Source organism: Chanodichthys erythropterus, chromosome 18, assembly GCF_024489055.1.
Source record: "Chanodichthys erythropterus isolate Z2021 chromosome 18, ASM2448905v1, whole genome shotgun sequence".
Classification (NCBI taxonomy): domain Eukaryota; kingdom Metazoa; phylum Chordata; class Actinopteri; order Cypriniformes; family Xenocyprididae; genus Chanodichthys; species Chanodichthys erythropterus.
In genome coordinates this window covers 18216945-18235969 of record NC_090238.1, presented here as the reverse complement: position 1 = coordinate 18235969, position 19025 = coordinate 18216945, and the positions used below count along the sequence as shown (strand labels likewise).

At 36.6% G+C, this 19025-nt stretch overlaps 1 protein-coding gene across 3 annotated transcripts in view; it reads left to right on the top strand.

Annotated features, from left to right (window-relative positions):
• Window positions 1-2832: 2832 nt before the first annotated feature.
• The window catches only part of akap6 (A kinase (PRKA) anchor protein 6), a 151110-nt gene continuing 134917 nt past the window's right edge, over window positions 2833-19025 (top strand). For all 3 annotated transcript variants that reach the window (XM_067368250.1, XM_067368251.1, XM_067368249.1), the window contains exons 1-2: window positions 2833-2912; window positions 17403-17782. In XM_067368250.1, the coding sequence (XP_067224351.1) occupies window positions 17447-17782 (336 nt within the window). In that variant the 5' untranslated portion in view covers window positions 2833-2912; window positions 17403-17446. The remainder of the gene's footprint in view (window positions 2913-17402; window positions 17783-19025) is intronic.

Sequence of the window (19025 nt, the reverse complement as noted above, 5' to 3'; positions counted from 1 at the left end):
ATGATTGGCTCTCGCTCCGTAAACACTGTGAAAACCAATGAGGGCGCATTTCTTTCGTTAAAGGGCTTCACGGCATACTTCCTTCATAAGCAATAACAATCAGGAAACTGTAGCTCTCGATCCGCCATGTTGGCTCTAAGAATATCAGGGATGGAATATTAGGTTTCACTCTGGATTGGAGCCAAAATGGAGTGTGTTTCGTGTGTTCGGCTCCACTGCCAAGACCAGGGGGATGATGTCATCGTTTCAGAAAGATCTACCGCAGCATCATCTGCAGTGACATAAGGGCAGTTTGTCAGTGAAAACAAAATAAAAGAGTTGACTATACAGCTCCAGGGACCGCCGTTAGATAGTTCTGCGTGTAGCTCTTTTATCGTAAAACAATAAATGGCGTGCACAGTTTTAGCTGAATAGTTAGTTCCTTTTACTAATTTATTTAGTATATACTTTTGTCATTATCATTGTATTCGTTTTATGAAGTGAAGACTGTTAGCTTTTGAATCCAAAATAAAAAATAGGATATTATTCTTACATTTTTAATATCTTCTGATTTTTTCCATTTATGACATATCTTCAGTCTGTCTCATATTAGTTAGGGTTAGGTTAGACATGGTCAGTGAAACTACATCTTTTTTTTCAGCTGCCTATCATGTTTCAATTAAGAATATTTAGTGTTGCATCAGTAGTAAAGCGTAACTTTGTCGCCATCCAGTGGTTTCAATAAACTACTGCAACAAGATTGTTTGATCAAAATTCATCCCAGAATCAAAAGGACAAAAGCAATGCGATGTATTATATCATTACACTGTAACATTATTTTCAAAACTATTAAACATTAAAAATGATTTCCCCTCCAAATTTTCTTTACAATTATGACAATATACTTTTTAAATTTAAGTCATTATTGCCTGATAATCTTTCTCAAAAATCATTCGTATCGCGTCGGTCACGTGACACGCGAGAACCAATGGTGTTTGGCGTCAATGTCGTCGAACTTCTAGAGGCGCGTCCCAACATACAAAACTCGACCGCAAATGTTATTTGACAGCAAAGGCAGACTGAAAGACGTTCTCAGCGGATACCGACTTCTTTTGCGTTCTTACGTTTTACCGTTTCGCCATGTTCTAAAGCGTGGCTTGAAGGATGCGAAGTTGCGAATGCGAAAGCCAAAATGCAGACGACAAGTCACATGAGAGGAGGCAACGTCTCAGCGTCGCTGTGATTGGCTGATCATACTGTTAGCGCGGTAAAGCCCGCTTTATGAAGATGAAAATGTAGCTACTTATTATTTATGAAATGAACAATTTATTCACTCAGACATCCTCTCTGTGGGTCATGTCTGAATCGAAATGAACTTTAAATCACCTGTTACACGATATGATCCGTGAAAGAGACGGTTGCAAGCAAGTGAAGGCTGCACCTGCCGTGTTTACTAAGGATTTGGTGATTATTATCCGAAAACAAGGATAATAATAATAATAATAATAATAATAATAACAACAAAGACTATAGAATTACACAATAACACATAAAGTGCAACGCGCAAAATCAAGGAATAAGTCCCGCCTTCTAAATAAGAGCCAATCTCCGATATTTAAAGTCATCGCGTCACCGCAGCGGCCGTTAGAAGCTCCGGTTACTACAGAAACAGTCAGACGCGCATTTAGTTGCGCATGCGCATTAGGTTGAGCCAGCCTGAAAAATACAGTTTTTTGTCATGATTCGAGCATTTAGAAACAATATTTATGAGACAGTTGTCAGATTTCATTGGTGATTTCAAATATGAAATTTAATCCAAAGCTTGGCAAACAGCTTTAGAGAAATGGATGTTTCCCCATTCAAAGAGATAGGAGCTGCACTTTGTATATATTCTTTGACTTGGATGCCCGAGAGGTGTTTCAAAGATGGCCGCCGAGTGAAATGACTTGGGACTTTGGTAATAAATAATAATAACAATCAACAGTTAATGGCAGTAAATAAAAATACAAAATATTCTTGTTTTGGTAACACTTTACAATAAGGTTAATTAGTTAACATTAGCTAACTACATTAATTTACACAAACTAATAATGAACTGCACTTCTACAAAATTTAATAATCTTTGTTAATGTTAATTTCAACATTTACTAATATTTTATTAAAATCAAGAGCTGTATTTGTTAACATTAGTTAATGTGACGTAAAATGAACAAACTATGAACAGCTGTATTTTCTTAACTAACCTTAACAAAGATGAACAAATAGGTACAGTAACAAATGTATTGCTCATGGTTAGTTCATGTTTTCAATTAGTGTTAAAATGTTAAATGCATAAACTTGATACGATTTTGATATGAAACAATAAATAATATAAACAGGAATATTAAAATATTGTTTTACTATTTATATGGAAAAGTGCTGTTCCATGTGCCTTTAAAATGATCACCTGATACCATATACTGTACCATTGTACTGTAATAGTATTTTTTGTAAGGAGATAGAAAAAAGTATATTTTGAGAGGGATGAAACGAAAGAAGTGATTTTTAATATTTTCAAGAAAATAGTTGTATATTTTAAAGACTTTTAACATTACATATAGTGTGTATACATCTGTGTGTGTTACTGCAAAAGGACACCACTCTGATGTTGTGCATCTGCTTTCACAGTTCTGCTTCCTCTCTCATCTGTAGCCACACCCACCGGGGCCCCACAGCGGGAGCACCACCCCTCTCCAGCCAATGGCAGTGCAGCACGGCCACTCCATCACTCCTCAGTTTCCAAGGTAACTGGGCTGCTCTCCTGAAAGGCGCTACATCATCAGCATCCGTCCAGCGAGGGCTGCTTGAGGCAGGCAGCCCTGCAGTGGATCGTATAGCAGGCACCTCCCTCACACAACCGCACTGGATGGAAAAATGGAGTAGATAGTGTTATGGTGAGTACCGGCTTCTGTCTTCTGCTCTTACGGGCTGCTGGATTTATGCTTCTTTTATCAAAAGCAGGGTAGATTTGAACAGGAATGAGATATGATACTAGCAAGAGGTTTTACTTTATCTGAAGGGAAATTGTGGAGAGAGAGCATTGTTGAAGTGGCCTGCATAGGAAGGACCTGACGCATGCACAAATAGTATCCACAAGGGGGGCCAAACATACATTGAAGCCTTTTAAAGCCTTTCTATTTGCAGTATTGGTATTTCTGGTAGGGAATGTGAGCTTGTCAGTTTGTATTCTCCACCCACCTTACACGGAAGCGTGGCCCAGTGTTTTCAGCTCAATAGCCCTGCTTGTTTGTTTTGTCAAGCACGTTTCTAGGTCTCCGTTACAGGGCAGGGAACGCAGGATTTAACGAGCAGTTCAAGGTGCATGTGGTCCGGTGGGCACGCCTGTGTCATTGCTTGGTCATGGCTCTCTCTCCTTTAGATGCTGCCTCGTCACCTTGGGCCCAAACACACGCCCTGCAAGGGTGGTGTTGCATGACAGATGCTCTGAGATATTAGAATGGATTTGTTTCCTTCCTCCTGATAAGGCCGCATGTGTGCTTCCTAAGGTGTGGTGTTGCACCACAGGCTTCGAATTAGAATTTATGGTTAACTATGTTTGACTAGTTAATTTGGTGGAAAAGGATGTTTGACTAGATGGTTTTCTTCAAAGGGTACAGTAAACATGCTACAGTATATACGTAATATATACTGTATACATACAATGCGCTATCACACCTCTGTATGTAATGAAATGCTTCAAATGTAATACTTTTTTCAGCATAACATTTGAAAGCTGAAATATTAATTTTGTAGTATTTGGAAAGGAATGTCTTTTTACTTTGATGACATTGAGCACTCATCATGATCATGTTATCTAGGATCATTTAAATTGAATTTCCAATGGGCATATTGTGCTCTTTTAATAGAAGACATTATAAGTATCATTGTGACATTAATATGTCACAAATTCACTTGCTAGAAATATTTGTTATTCATATATTGTTATCATTTTTTATTTGTTTTAAACTTTTTAATATTATAAAACAATTTCCAGGTTTTAATTCCAGGTTTAAATAAATAAATAATACATATTTTAAATAATAAATGTTCGATTTTATAATTTTTTTAAATTTGAGATTTTCAATGTGGTCTCAGACTTTTGGACCTTGGACTTTCAGAGGGGTTAGAATATTTAAAAAATGTATTTATTTGTTTAAACCACATTGAAAAAAAAATTTATATACAAATACAACTATAACTAATACATATATATATATATATATATCAATAACTAAATCATTAGACTGAAATAGTTAAAAATATGAATTGTGATTATAATGATAATAATAATAGTAATAATTTAGATGATTTCTTGACCTAGAAATGATAGGCTGCTCAAATAATTTAAATGTTTAAAATGTAATATTTATCGAAACAGAAGTGTATATGTTCAAACCAGTTGTTGATCTCTACATAATAAAATAATACAAATGTATATGTTCCCAGTGAATATATAAATGAATATATTCCCAGTTTATGTACTATATGTATGTAATGGTGTAGGTGAAGAGTAGGCAAGTAGTAATACATAACAATTAAGTGAGTAAACAATTGAAAGGGAATTCATGTTGTAAATGCACTAGATAATATGAATTTGAGTCTGTTGAAATATTGAGTTTTGTCTTAATCTTGTCCTTATGATGAGCTTGTGTGTGTCTAGAAGTTTCTTAAATCTCCTAAGATAGCTGTGTATTTTGGTTCTGTATAGGCACTGTTGCAATTGTTCACAGCCACCTTCCTGGGTTTTGGGAAACGATTCCTCTGTGATCCGCCCCTCCCTCTCCCACGAGAGCCTTTTTTATTATGGTGATGAGCATTTGTGCTTTAGCAGGGTTAGACGCTTGTCTGTGTCTGCGTGGAAGGCAGGGGTTGGGTGGTGAACAGACCCCTCTTTTCCACAGCACTGACCCCTGTTATATAGACCGAGAATATTCTGTGTAACTGTCTGTTTTTGTTGCACGACAAGCCTTGAACACAAAACTGCTCTCTGAGCTTGTTATGACGGGGACCAGATGACCCAGAATACTGGGGTGAGATCTGTGATCTTGAGAGCTGAGGACACTTCTAAGGCTTTTAGCACTGTGTTGTGTGTGCAAACAGACTGAAATTAGCACAGACATGCTGAAAATGTTGTACAGTTTAGCAGACTTTTGCACAGGGTAGCATGCTTTCATGGCAGATTCTGTGTCTTTAAACGTCCTGACTTAGTAAAACTGTAAAATAAGCTTTTTAAGTGCCAAACCCAAACACAGTTTAAGCCTGACTTTAACTATGGTTTGTTTGCATTTAAAAGCTGTTGTAAATAGTGATATATTTTTGGCTTAATCCAGCTCATTGATGGTGGTATCAAGGTCTCAATTAATTTCCCATTTGTCACAAAGTGTAGTCAGTCTGTCTCTGTATCATGTCCACACACTTCTGTCATCATTCAAATATAATGAGAGCAGCTGCCATCTAACTTCACCACCCCAGGGTGTGGCAGCAGTCGGTCGGGCAATGCTTGAGTATTCTCAGCGAGCTTTGAAATATATTTAATAATGCTTAAAAAGTTAGAATTTATCACCCTCAATGTTGTTAAATGTTTTAATCTAGATGTTTCATAGAATGTTTCAATTTCAATATAGAAAACTATATTGAATCTTTATCAATGATTAATGAATAATGTTTCCAATACACATTGAACCTGAATCACATTTCAAAAATACTGTGATGTTAGCAAAAGTTGTATTTTTTTGTAGTCATTGGCTGATGCTCTTATCAGTCCATGTTTGTTAATGCATTTTTGGGTGCATTTATATGACAGCGATGTACTAAAATTTCCTTTGCATTTTTCGCATACAGTACAGACGACAACATTGTCAAAATGATCACCATTCACGCAGATCCATGAAAACAACTAAAAGCTCTGTATTAATCATGCCAGGCTGGTAGTTGGTGATGACAAAAAAAACTAAAATTCATACACTAGAGTCTAGACAGTTGAGTACATACTGCAAAGTATAAATGCAACATAACAGTTAAAAACCACTGCCCTAGAATCATGTGTTTGTGTTTTCTTTTAATAATATGAAAATCTAGTCTACATGTAATTTATTTTGCAAACACATTTTCATATATATTTTTATTTGAAATATATTTTATTTTTTTATATTTTATAAATATTTGCTGAAATGTTTTGATTGTGACAGTAAAGTGACATTAAATATTGTTTTCCATTTGTGGGGTTTAGGAGGCTCAGGTTGACATGGCAGCAGTAGTAATGAACTTGCTGAATAAATGACCTCAACCTTTAACCGCATTGATTTTTGAGGTTAAGGGTTAACAATGTATTGATGAGAAGCAGGTCAAAACTGTCCCGAAGAGATGATGGACAGTTTAGCAGAGCTTCCAAAAACATTCAGGCAGTAATAGGGCCATGGCAGGGCTCATTGTGCTTTGACATCATGACAGATATCATACAAAACATTACGGTCAATAAGTACATACCCTTATTATGGTAAAGAAAGTTCTGAGATTGTTTAGTTGGAACTTTGTGAATGAGCTGAAACTGTCATATAAAATACTCAATTTTGATATTTCATAGTTACTGTAATTTGCCATTTCTAGGGCAGAATTGTTGTCTCTGCGTAAAGTTAGAATGAGCGCATTTTTGTGTTTAAACAAATCTTTTAGCTTAACCCAATGTTCTATAAATGCAGTGTTTATGTGTAAGACACTGCTAAATGTGAGACACGAGTGCAACAGCCAAAGATGCCCGTCATGTTTACATAAAAAACCATGGAAAATGTACTCTGTGGAATGCAAAAAAGGAGCATTAAACGGCTCCTACATTATAAGCCGACACCACAACATGGTCTCAATTGGTCTATTTGCCTGACCAATGGCAGTCTATGGGAGTGTTTGGAGAAACCTGCTTGAAAAATAATTTTTGCTATTCAAGTCTGTAATGCAGAAATTACACACTTTACCTCAAGTTACTCCAATAGACTGACTAATTTGCGTAATTTGTGGGTGGGATGGGTGGGACATGTCGATAGAGTTGATATTGTCCCCACCACTTTTCTGAAACATCTCCAGTTGACTAGCAGAGCATTAATTTCATTTGCTTGTTAAATAGCAATTTGGCCTTGGAATGTGTTGTTTTTGAGACCATGTTGAGCGTTTGTTGACGCTGTTATCAGTGGCTGAAGGGAACAATGTTCTCTTGGTGCTTGTGCACAGTCTTCACACAGACGAGCGCTTCAATCTATTGCTTAACGTCGTTGCGGAGACTCTATTCGTTCCAGTGAAATCACAAATCAAAATGCACTCAAATGTGTCCCTGCTCTTGATATACAATCACTGATGAACATCTTTGGTTTAATGAGTAAAAAACAAATATACAAGGGATTAGAACCCAGACCTCTGGCACACAAAAGTTCTGCCATTAGCCAATTAGGGCACACAGACATTAATAGGGGATATGTATTTATTTATGTGAAGAGTCTTGGGACTAACAATATATTGTTTTATAGTTGATGTAAGGATGACATTTATAACATTAAACATGAGTCCCCCCCAAAACACACACCTGTCATATCCACTTTTTAAAACAAAGTTACGCCACTGGGACTGACCCTATAATCTACTTTTGCCACTTTTTTTCCGCACAGAATAACAAGGACACATTTATATTCAAGTGAAAATAAAACTGCTGTATTGAAATATATTAGCCTCACAGTCTCTCTGTGACCCTCAAAAATACAAATAAAACCATGTTTCTGCTGACTCACACAGGATATTGTCCTCTGCTCCTTTCAGAAAGTGGATCTGTTTCAGTGTAACGCAGAACAAATGTAGACGTGTCTTGATTGTGATTTCCCCTGTTATCTTAATATGCTGCAGGCTTATTGTTCCACACTCTTTTACAGAATTAAATATCAAGGGTCAAGTCTTTTTGATATGTAATATTAAACCTTTATTAAAAATATTTGCAATTCAAACTCTGAACTCTTTAACCTTTAAAGTCTTATGCATTATAGCTGTGTTTGCCAGAATTATTTATATAAAATACAACTATATATTTTAACTATTTGTCGTATGTTAAAATGGTGGATGGTGCAGTTTGTGAGGTCATTGCCTCAGTTTTATGAAATATTGAAGTATCTATCTATCTATCTATCTATCTATCTATCTATCTATCTATCTATCTATCTATCTATCTATCTATCTATCTATCTATCTATCTATCTATCTATCTATCTATCTATCTATCTATCTATCTATCTATCTATCTATCTATCTATCTATCTATCTATCTATCTATCTATCTATCTATCTATCTATCTATCTATCTATCTATCTATCTATCTATCTATCTATCTATCTATCTATCTATCTATCTATCTATCTATCTATCTATCTATCTATCTATCTACCCATTCATCTATCTATCTATCTATCTATCTATCTATCTATCTATCTATCTATCTATCTATCTATCTATCTATCTATCTATCTATCTATCTATCTATCGTTCGTTCGTTCGTTCGTTCGTTCGTTCGTTCGTTCGTTCGTTCGTTCGTTCTGTTGTATCATTCTGTCATTCTATCTGTTGTATCATTCCGGTGCTTCCCACAGGTTTGAAATATACTTGCGGTGGTAGCCGGTTGAAAAATCCTCCTATTACCCATGGCGTAAAAATGGTCTACTACATGTGACAAACAACAAACAACGTGTGATTTTTTAACCATATTTTTATTTATTGAAATTAATTTTAATTACATAGCTGATTCAGCTGATTGCTTCCTGCTGTATCAGTAGCCAATGAGCTTGCATTCTCAGCCTTCAAAATACTCGGGTAGCATTTGCCTTAGCAGTGCAGCGCGCTTTCAGAAACCCTCCACCTTTCCCAGCTCCACCTGTATAGATCTGCAACAGGTAATTCATGTACGCTATATTGTACAGCAGCAGCATGTCAGGTATGTATTGGCAGTAGCAAGTCCCGTACTTGCTCTGCAGTAGCAGCAATAACCTGCAGCAGCAATAAAAGGAGCAGCAGCAACGTCGCAGATCTATTCCACCAAGACCAAACATATCAACATTGTCATATCCAGTACTATGCCAAACACTCAGAGAGTTGTCATGACAGAAATAAAACTATTTCTAAAAGCAGTGCTCAAAGTTCCGGTACTTCTATATTTTAATCTTTAACGTACCTTCATTTTTTCTTGCGTACCGCCACTTCTCAAATGTTGCCGGTATTTTACCACTCAGAGTCAAAGCGACAGTACTTTTTTCCCCCACTTCAAACACTGGCTAAAAGCATAAAATCTGAGTATACACTCTCACGCCTGACCTCAGCATCTGGTTTAGGTCAAGGTCAGAGGAAGCGGGCAGGCTTTCATCCAGATGAGAGCAGAAGGGAAGAGAGTAGATGGATAGGGAGATGTTCTGCCAGGAAAACTGCTGCAGGTGTGTGAAGGGCAATGAACCATGAGTTGGCAGCATTTACTTCTCTACCATTCGTCCTACAGTTTTCTTCACTACTGCATAGGCTCTTTTGTGTTAGGCCATCAGAACAGCCTGGCATCATGGTAGTTAGCCAGCCAGAATGTAACACTTTCTTCAGAAAGTTTATAGTTTCTTTAATTATCCTGATATATTTCTGACTTGCATCAATCGGATCAGGAGAACTCCTCCTGTAGTTCTTTAAAAAGCCAGTTTAGAACTTAATAATGGATTTGCAAAGGGATAATAAAGGTTCTTTATAATTGATTTGTATGCAAATGTAAGACAACCACTTAAGATTTAAGTTTTAAAATGATGTAGCCTTGACAGAGTATTACTTTTTATTGCCTACAAGAACCTCGTGTAATTCAGAATTTAATGTATAAACCATTTTCTGGTGTCTTTTTTTTATTGCTCTTTAATATGCTCTATTTCTTGAAGGTGTGAGGAAAAGGAGGCAAAAGTCTGCAACATATCTGCTTGTGGATACAATTAATAATTCAGTGGATTTGGGACAGAGCCCCAGAGAAAAGAATGCTACCTGCAGAGAGTTTCACAGGCCTGCTGTCTGGATCAAAGCTTTACACTGTATTTATATAATCAGATGTTAAACTGTATACATTTACAGCACTTTCTCCCTTTCTCCTCTTTGACATTGCAAAGTGAGACAGCAGAACTAGATTGCTCACATTATAATCATCAAAGCTGTCAGTTCTGCGAGCACACAATATAGATAGCTATGTTGTTTCCTAGTGGGACCCATCTACCCAGAGGAAATGTTACTGATCAGAGGTTGCTCTTACAGAGCTCAAGACACATAATTGAGTTTCCAGTTTTGTCTTAAGCAACTCTGTCTCAGATTTTTCTCTCAAAATTCCTTGGGAGAAATAAACATCTAAAAATAATTACAAAGAAATTACTAATCATTCACTTTTTGCCAATTCTTGATCACGCTTTTTATGTACAAAAAAAAAAGAAAAGAAAAGCTGGATGAAAGTACTTAATTTTGGTTTGGATTGGACTGAAATGAAATTTAGATTTTTTATGTAAATTATTCTTTTAAGCTCTCTATTTAATCTCATATGGGTAGTTGCGTTGCGTTGCGTTGCGTTGCGTTGCTTTTCTTTGCTTTGCGTTGCGTTGCTCGCTCTAATTGTAGATGGGGTGTCGTGTGGAAATGGTCCCACTATAACTCAAACAATGCCAGTCATAGTGAATCACAGCCTGACTGGAAATAGGTTTTAAATGCAGTTAGAGGGTTTAATGTGGGTGTTATGGGATTACTAGAGCATCACTATGTGGAGACCGAACTCACCCACACTGCCATCATTCACTCCCAGGACTGCTCGACATCTCTATTGATTCTAGTTCACTTTATCCAAACCAACATGAAATATACAGAGAGATGCCATCTCAGCTATATTCACAGAGAGTTCTGACCCTGAATCTCATTCTGATGCTAAAAACAGAACTTAACCTCTGCATAAAGAATGAGCTGAGAATATTATGCACAGTCACCTTCTGATGTTGAGTTATTGTTGGAACATATTTGGTGAATGTAGTTTAAATTTATCATAATATCATAACATAATTAGATTTTCTTTTAGACAGTAAGTATTTTGGGTTAAATATACGCTATTATAAATGGTAAACAAGATATTTAATGTTTACCAGAGAGCTCACAGATATTAATAGAAAAAAAAGGCTGTTTAGGCCTATACATTTTTATGATAACGTTTTTATGGTAATGTTTATGGAAGTCTTGGAGTGACAATTTTATATAAAATAAAATGAAGAAATCAGTTATCAATTTAATAATTCAGACATAAAAATGGAAATAAATGAATCCCTTTTTTTAAAAGGGACAATTAATAGACAAATTTAAAGGGGTCCTTGATTATGGTTTCACTTTTTTTTTTTACTTTAGTTAATGTGTGTGTAATGTTGCTGTTTGAGCATAAACAACATCTTCAAAGTTACGACGCTCAAAGTTTAATGCAAAGGGAGCTATTTTCTTTTACAGAAATCACTTTTTAAGGACTACAACAAGCGGCTGGTTTGCAACAAAAGGGGTGCCAGGTGGCCAAGTTGGGCTGTTTTAGAGAAGAGGAAGAGTTGTTCTAGTAGAGTGTTGTTGCCATGCCGTCATTTTACACCAGACTGCTTCACAAACAAGGGTTAATTCAGTGCTGGATTTGCACAAAAGATTAACAACTTTGACAAAATTGACAACACCACATCAACTACATAAATTTATCCACTAACCATTCAGAAACGTCCAGATGCATTCTAAAAGTTGTAACTACTTCCTGAATTTCTCCATCAGTGTCCGACTCCAGTTTGAACAATGTAAGGTGAACATCGTTTCTGACAATCGTAATTTTGGCTGCGTGAGATTTTCCAGCTTTGTTGTTGTTGAGCAACCAAAGTGCGAGCCGTAAATCTATGCCCTCTTTTGGAAAAGCGGGTCAGGTGCAGCCGCTCATTTGCATTTAAAGGGACACAAAAATGGCATGTTTTTGCTCACACCCAAATGGGGCAAATTTGACTATAATAAGTGGGGTATTTGAGCTGAAACTTCACAGACACATTCTGGGGACACCAGAGACTTATATTACATATTGTAAAAGGGTCATTATAGGTCTCCTTTAAAACTGTTTATTTAATTCATGTTTTATATTTGTATCTACGTAAGTGGGAGTTAGGAGTGGATGTGGCTCCTAAAATTGAGTCAAAAGTTTAACACAGGAATGAAATAAACAGTTGTCTATTTTTATGTTTGAATTATTAAATTGATAACTGATTCCTTCATTTCATTTTGAAGTGTCACTTTTAGTACATTTTCATTCATTTGCAAAAATAATGTCTGTTTTCAAACAGGTTTCTCAAACGTTTTGAAGTACTGTCAGAGACATACATGTGAATTCTCAGGGAAACCGTTATTTTAGTAATATCCATCAGGTAGTAGCGACAAATTTAATTGTAGAATTGAAATAACAATTAACATACAATAATATATATAATTATGAGCAATGTCACAATTTATCATAAAGTGCAATGGATATAATTCATTAGTGCTACTCAGCACTTAAATGTTCACTGTAATGTAAAGTGTGACTTTTTTTCTCAGATGCAGCTGCATTTGTGTACATCATTATAATTTCTTATTGTGGTGTGAAACTCTATTTACTAAGAAGCGATTTGACCCGTTTTGAGTTTTAACAGAGGCTGCTGCTCGTTTCAGGAGATTTTGTGAAGTCAGCAGAACTGATGGCTGGTTTATTGAGTGCCTGGTATAATTAAGTAAAGCTTTTGGCTATTGGACAGCTGCACATAAAAGGTCATTCTGCCTTGTATTATTCCATTTGCTATTTATTATTTATTTGCAATGACACTTTTGCAGTGTGAAAATAAAGCAGACAGAGTGACGCATGTGGATCAAGATGATTTTGCATCTTTATATCAAATAACATTAATTCATGGTTTTATCTGTATGCTTCTACATTGCTTTATTTTGCACTTGATGTTTCTTTATTTATTAATTTTTGATAATGTGGTGAGCTGGTATTGGAGAGGAATAACTAAATCTATATTGTGTTCACATTCTCTCTCCTTGAATCCTTAACGGATTGGAAATAAACTATCATAGGAGCATGTAGTGTTCATGACCACATCTGACATCATGTCACCCTTAAAAACTCCTAAAACACACAATAAAGGTATGATGTGTATAACACAGATTCTGCTCTTTAACTTTATTTTGGTATACATTACAGTACATTATCTTATGTATCTTCATGGATTCCATGATTCCAATCAATGTGTGTATGTCATGTTTTGAATATATTGTGCATGCATGTGAAATGCTAATCAACTGTAAGGCCCTCTATAATCCTGTGTGAATCCTTGTTTGTATGTTCCCCTGATGCAGATGTGTGTCATTGTAACTCATATTGTCACTGATATGTTTGCAAACATCTGAAATGATTCTATCTGCCCTTTCATGTTGAATGTCAACTCATGAATTAGTTTGAACGGCTTCATCTGTGTTTTAACAAATAGTACATGCAGATGAGCTGTAAATGCCAGGAAGTAATATTAGCTGAATAATTCATCTGACTGCTGTGATGCTGTTGGTGGGACTGGGAATCGCTCTGTGCTGAAGCAGCATAACCAGACATACGAACTGGATCGTTCAAGAAGATATTGATTTCCAATCGTTGACATCCCTGTTGCAGTGGCCTAGATATTCAATGCTGGTTAATGCTGGTGAGACAGCCTCATAATGATCGTCGATTGTTCAGGTTTAGAATCATCTTCATTATTGTCACAGATTTCTTTGTGTAGGCTGGAAATGACCTCAGCTACTGACGCTGTGTATGACCTCATTGTGCGTTATTCATGGGCATTTAGTGGCCATGTTACAGTAGTTCTGTCATGACAAATCTCTGAGAGATTCGTATGGTAATGGATATGGCAATGTTAATGTATTTGGTCTTGGCAGAATAGATCTGCTACGCTGCTACTGCTGCTGCAGAGCAAGTAACGAGGCTTGCTACTGCCATTCACAGACTTTGCTGTGAGCATGTGAGACATGCTACTGCTCCTGTAAATGTAACATACATGAATTAACCCTGGTAGCAGATCTATACAGGTAGAGCTGGGGAAGGTGGAGGGTTTCTGAAAGCGCACTGCAGAATTAGCATCTGGTTTAAAGGGTCATGAAACCCCCCTGTTTTAGCCTGGTCGTTCACACCTCTGAGCTGCAAAAACTCTGTTAAAATGGGCGTGTAAAGCTCTGGAAAAGTGGGAGTGTAGAGGGGGAGAAGAGGGGAGAGAACAAGCAATGAAGCACAGACATAGAGCGCACTCATTATACAGAATAATGAATATTAATATATGAGCACGGAGAAAATGACAACAAACTCCCAAGCACAAGGGAGAAATGCGAAAGAATATTTAATAGGGCTAATAATAGGCTACTTTGATTGCGTTTACGAGCACTGCACTCAAAATCAGTCTTTTGTCTATTAGAATAATCGTGTCGACCGTTCAGATAGGCTACACCACTGTATCAGTGTCCAATTCATTTGGACACTGTTAGAAAGAATTGAAAGAATTTCTAATTCATTTCACTTCCGTCTGTGGTCCAACATGCAGTTGCACGGAGTGCAAAATAATTTGCCCCCACTGTCATGAAACACACCGGAAAACTGCTTTGCGTGGTCTTTTTCTCTTATTTTTGTTGGCAAATGAGAATGATTTGCGTGCTTCATCATGGTTTCACCCTGGTTTCACCGCGGGGTTTGCAGATGATGTTCATGTCGCGTAATTATGTCACTTCATAAGGTTCTTATGGCAATAGGGGGAAAATAATGGCGCTTTACTTGCATGAAGTAAACGCAACATTTTTCAACTTTCTGCTAAGATATAGGTGACATTTTTGCAAACGAAAATACAGGGATTATGAAATAATCATGCTAGCCCCGCATATTTTGCTTGCTGAAATCGGCAGTTTATGCGGCGAAAGTGCGGCGTATTTGAAAAAATGCAACCCCTGCATAAATATGCGGACTTTGGCTGATTATGCATTAAATCAGGCGATCGCATTATCACGTTTTTCTGGAGGGACTGATTGATTGTGGTATAGAATTCCACTGATGTGATACTCTAAATGAAAAAACAACTAAGTTTTCCTACGTGGAATTATGCAATCCACTGTAGCTGCACCTCTAGTTACTTACTCTTTTTTCAATAGATTCAAAAGAATGAATAAAGTCAGCCAGAAGAGAAGGAGCTAAACCGTACATAATCTTATACACTAAACAAACATTTTTTTACCTTAAAGGTAGGGTAGGCAATTTTGGGGAATGCAATACTTTTTGTTATTTTGGTTGAAACTCTCTTTACATCCTGACAGCAATCAATAATAAAAGTGGTCTAAATATTAAAAAAATATACACATATTGACTGTGGAAGTCTCAGGACCCAAAAATGTTTGTCTAATCTTTGCATTCGGTCAATGATAAGATGTCCTACATTCCTGCCAGTGTATTCATTTCCATACCTCCACGCACCCTACTCTCAGACATCACACGTCATCAGTGCTTTCCATGAGGCTATGCAGAGTTGTGGACAGACAGTCACTGAGCGCCGCAAACGAACAGCCTTTTACAGTTCCTCCTGAACCAAAACAACAAGCTTTTACTGTGGTCACGCTATGTCATAACTGTACATTTGAAATGGCAACAGTTGACGTTCTACCCAGAGCTGTTCATGTCCTCAGACACGGATTTATGAGTTTCTATGTCAACAATATCAATGCCGAAATGAACCTGCAGCAGTCAGGTGGTAAAAGTAAGAGCTCTGTAAGTTGTTTATGTTCATTATTATTGTAAGGTTATGTACTTTGAGACATTAGGTAATTTAATGCCTTCTCTTATGATACTTTGCTGAATTTGCTCTGGCTGTACGTGAGTTTTGTATGTGTTTTGGATCTACGCCTCGTACCTTTGGAGAGCGCTCTGACAGGAGGGTGGGATCTATTGCTTTCAAAGTTAGCTTGCTATTGCTAGCTGCTCCGAAATTGCCTACCCTCCCTTTAAATGAGGTTTTCCCAGCTAAGCAAGTTATACTTGTTTAAAATGTAACAGTGGTGAAAACCTGTTTTTTTATCTAAAATTTTAAGTGCTTGTTTGTATAAAATGTAGGTGGTTTTAGAACTATAGAATGTGTATTAGACCAGCTTGTCAAACAATATATTTGCTTCATTTGATAAAGAACTTCTAATAAACCTAAGGTTTACCAAATTAAAACTTATCTTTTTGCAAACCTTTTTTTATGTGGGTTTTGAAACCAAGACAGGAGTCCAGATGTACCCCTAGGTATTTACATTCTGTAACAACTTGTAATCTCTCCCGAAATTAAAAAAAAAAAAAAAATCCTGCTTTATATCAACAATATGTCCTTTGGACATATTTTGTCTGTTTCATTCTTACTGTTTCAGCTTTAATTCCATTAATAAAAACGTTCTGTACTAGCTTTAGTGAACAATAACATCACTAAAAAAGATTTTGTATTGATCACCTCTATATTGTCAAATATCAAAAATACTGTTTAAATAATTTGAATATTGTTCGTCATTGTATTTTATCATGTTACCATAAAATTAGCCTTTAGTGCTGACATGGCAATATGCACATAATCCTCAATGTACGTGATTTAAAATAGTTGATCCAGGATTAAACAGAGTGTCATGGCGCTTGAAAGCATTTTAAAGGATTTTTGTGACATGAATTTCTATTCCCAATGACATCAGTATTTTATTTTATTTTTTGACTTAGTTTTGCTTTGAGGTCTACTATATGCTAGTGTACTCTAAATGACAGATGCAGCTTTTAAATATGTATATCAGCTAAAATGTACAGTTTTTCTCCTCTAGGAAAATAGATGAAATTGTTCATGACTAATCCTTTGTCTAATAAAATGCTCTCTGCAATGAGAATATACATACTAGAGGATGTTAGAATATATGCCCGCTAGCTCAAGTATGAATTCTGTAGGGGTTAAAATGTTCTCTGAACCAGCTGTGCAGTGTGTTTTGTCTGTGATTAGAGCTTTTATCCATGTAGCAATGCTTTTTTCATTCAAAATGAAAAATAATTCCCCAAGATGAGAAATCCCTTTCTTTTAAATGCTTTTGTAATGCTTTGCCATGTGCATGAGAGCCAATTTACATGCTGTCATCCATGACAGTGATGACCATTAGATTTGCATCCCAAATTACCTCTGGTGTTCCATATTTAACGTAATCTGGAAGCTCTTTTAATATTAATGGGTGTTTTGCACTCTTACAATTTATTTTTTGTCTCATCCTCTCTCCTTTTCTCTCACAGCTAAACCAAAAGGCCCCATCCTCAGGATCACACAGTGTTTCATCATGAATGTTGCAGTATCGCCGATGGCCAGTGAGGCTTCCTCCCCCATGATAACCTCTGTAACTCCCACCCTGGACCCCGGCCTTGATAAACACAATGATCCGGACCTGTGTGGGCCCAGCGTTAGCGGGGATGGACCGACCCAGAAACAAGATCCCTACCGCAGGTACCAAAAACCTCCTCCTCTCCACACAGGGGCCGACTGGAAGGTGGTTCTCCACTTGCCGGAGATAGAGACATGGCTGAGGACCACAACAGAGAGAGTCAGAGATCTCACACATTCTGTGCAGCTAGACAGCAACAATAGACACGTGGATGTGCATCTGGTACAACTCAAGGTAAGAGTACTTAAATTGTAACTTCACTGATTTTCAACCCGCTTTGTATTGTTACAATGTAGGTAGTATATGTAAGTGAACAATGTTTACTCTTTCTCTGTGTTGCTTGGACTGAGAAATTCATGTTTATTTGTGAGCAAAAGTCTTTGACAGCTCCAGGGCTTTTTGTTTTGCTTTGGGGAATTGGGTGGAACTGACAGAACTGCAGTTTTTTTCAGTTTTGCCCTTCCGTTTACCATAAAACACTATTCGTAGCCAGTTTGAAACTGAGGTTTTTCAGATTTTCGGGGTTGTGGCGTTCTCTCCATATTTACAACTCTTTGCAGCCTTTAGCCACTGCCTACAACTCGCAGGATCCTTCACTAGAAACTGAAAGTAACTCACTCCCATTAAACATTTTCTCTTTGAATTATTGCCCCCGGGATCAATACAAGTCAACACCATTAACTAAAAGTTTGCTAAGAAGTATTTCCTATTAAAGCACAGTGGCATTTGACTCTGGTGAACCATATCCATAGCAGACTGCAGGCCTTCAACGGCAACATGCCCAGGGTATTTTTTCCTACCTATTTGGCAAAAGAGAAGACTGGCTTTTTTCTCTGTTTTCTGTAGTCAGGTAGCACTGATTTCAAAAAGGTTTTCCCATTTCTACTGCGTAGGCAACCAAGTTTTATTGAAAGTCCATTTTGCCAGCAGTGAAGTACAGCTTTAAATACTTGATTCTAACTGGTCAGTTGCAGCATTGAGGAGATACTTTCATATAATGATGCTAAACAAATATTTAATCTATGGCAAAATAATGGTGCTATTTTCATGTAAACTGTATTTCATGTAAAATGTTCATAAGTTTGGGGTCAATGAGATGATTTAAATGTTTTTAAAAAGTATCTTATGCTGCAATTATTTAATCAAAAATACAGTAATAACAGTAATATTGTGAAATACTATTACGATTAAAAATAACTCTTTTCTATTTTAATATATTTTAAAATGCAATATTATTCCTGTGAATGTTACTGTATCCTGTATCATAATGTAGACTCTTTCTTTTCACATAAGATAATTGATGCCATCTTGCAACTCAAAATAGTATAAACAGTAGTAAAAATGGCCTATGAGGACTATTATTACTATTATTTTTAAGAATGAGCATAAACCTTTGATATAAATGAACACATCACTTAAGCAAAGAAAGAGGATCTAGGAGATGGTTTAGAAGAATCTTGAAGAGACATGTTACATT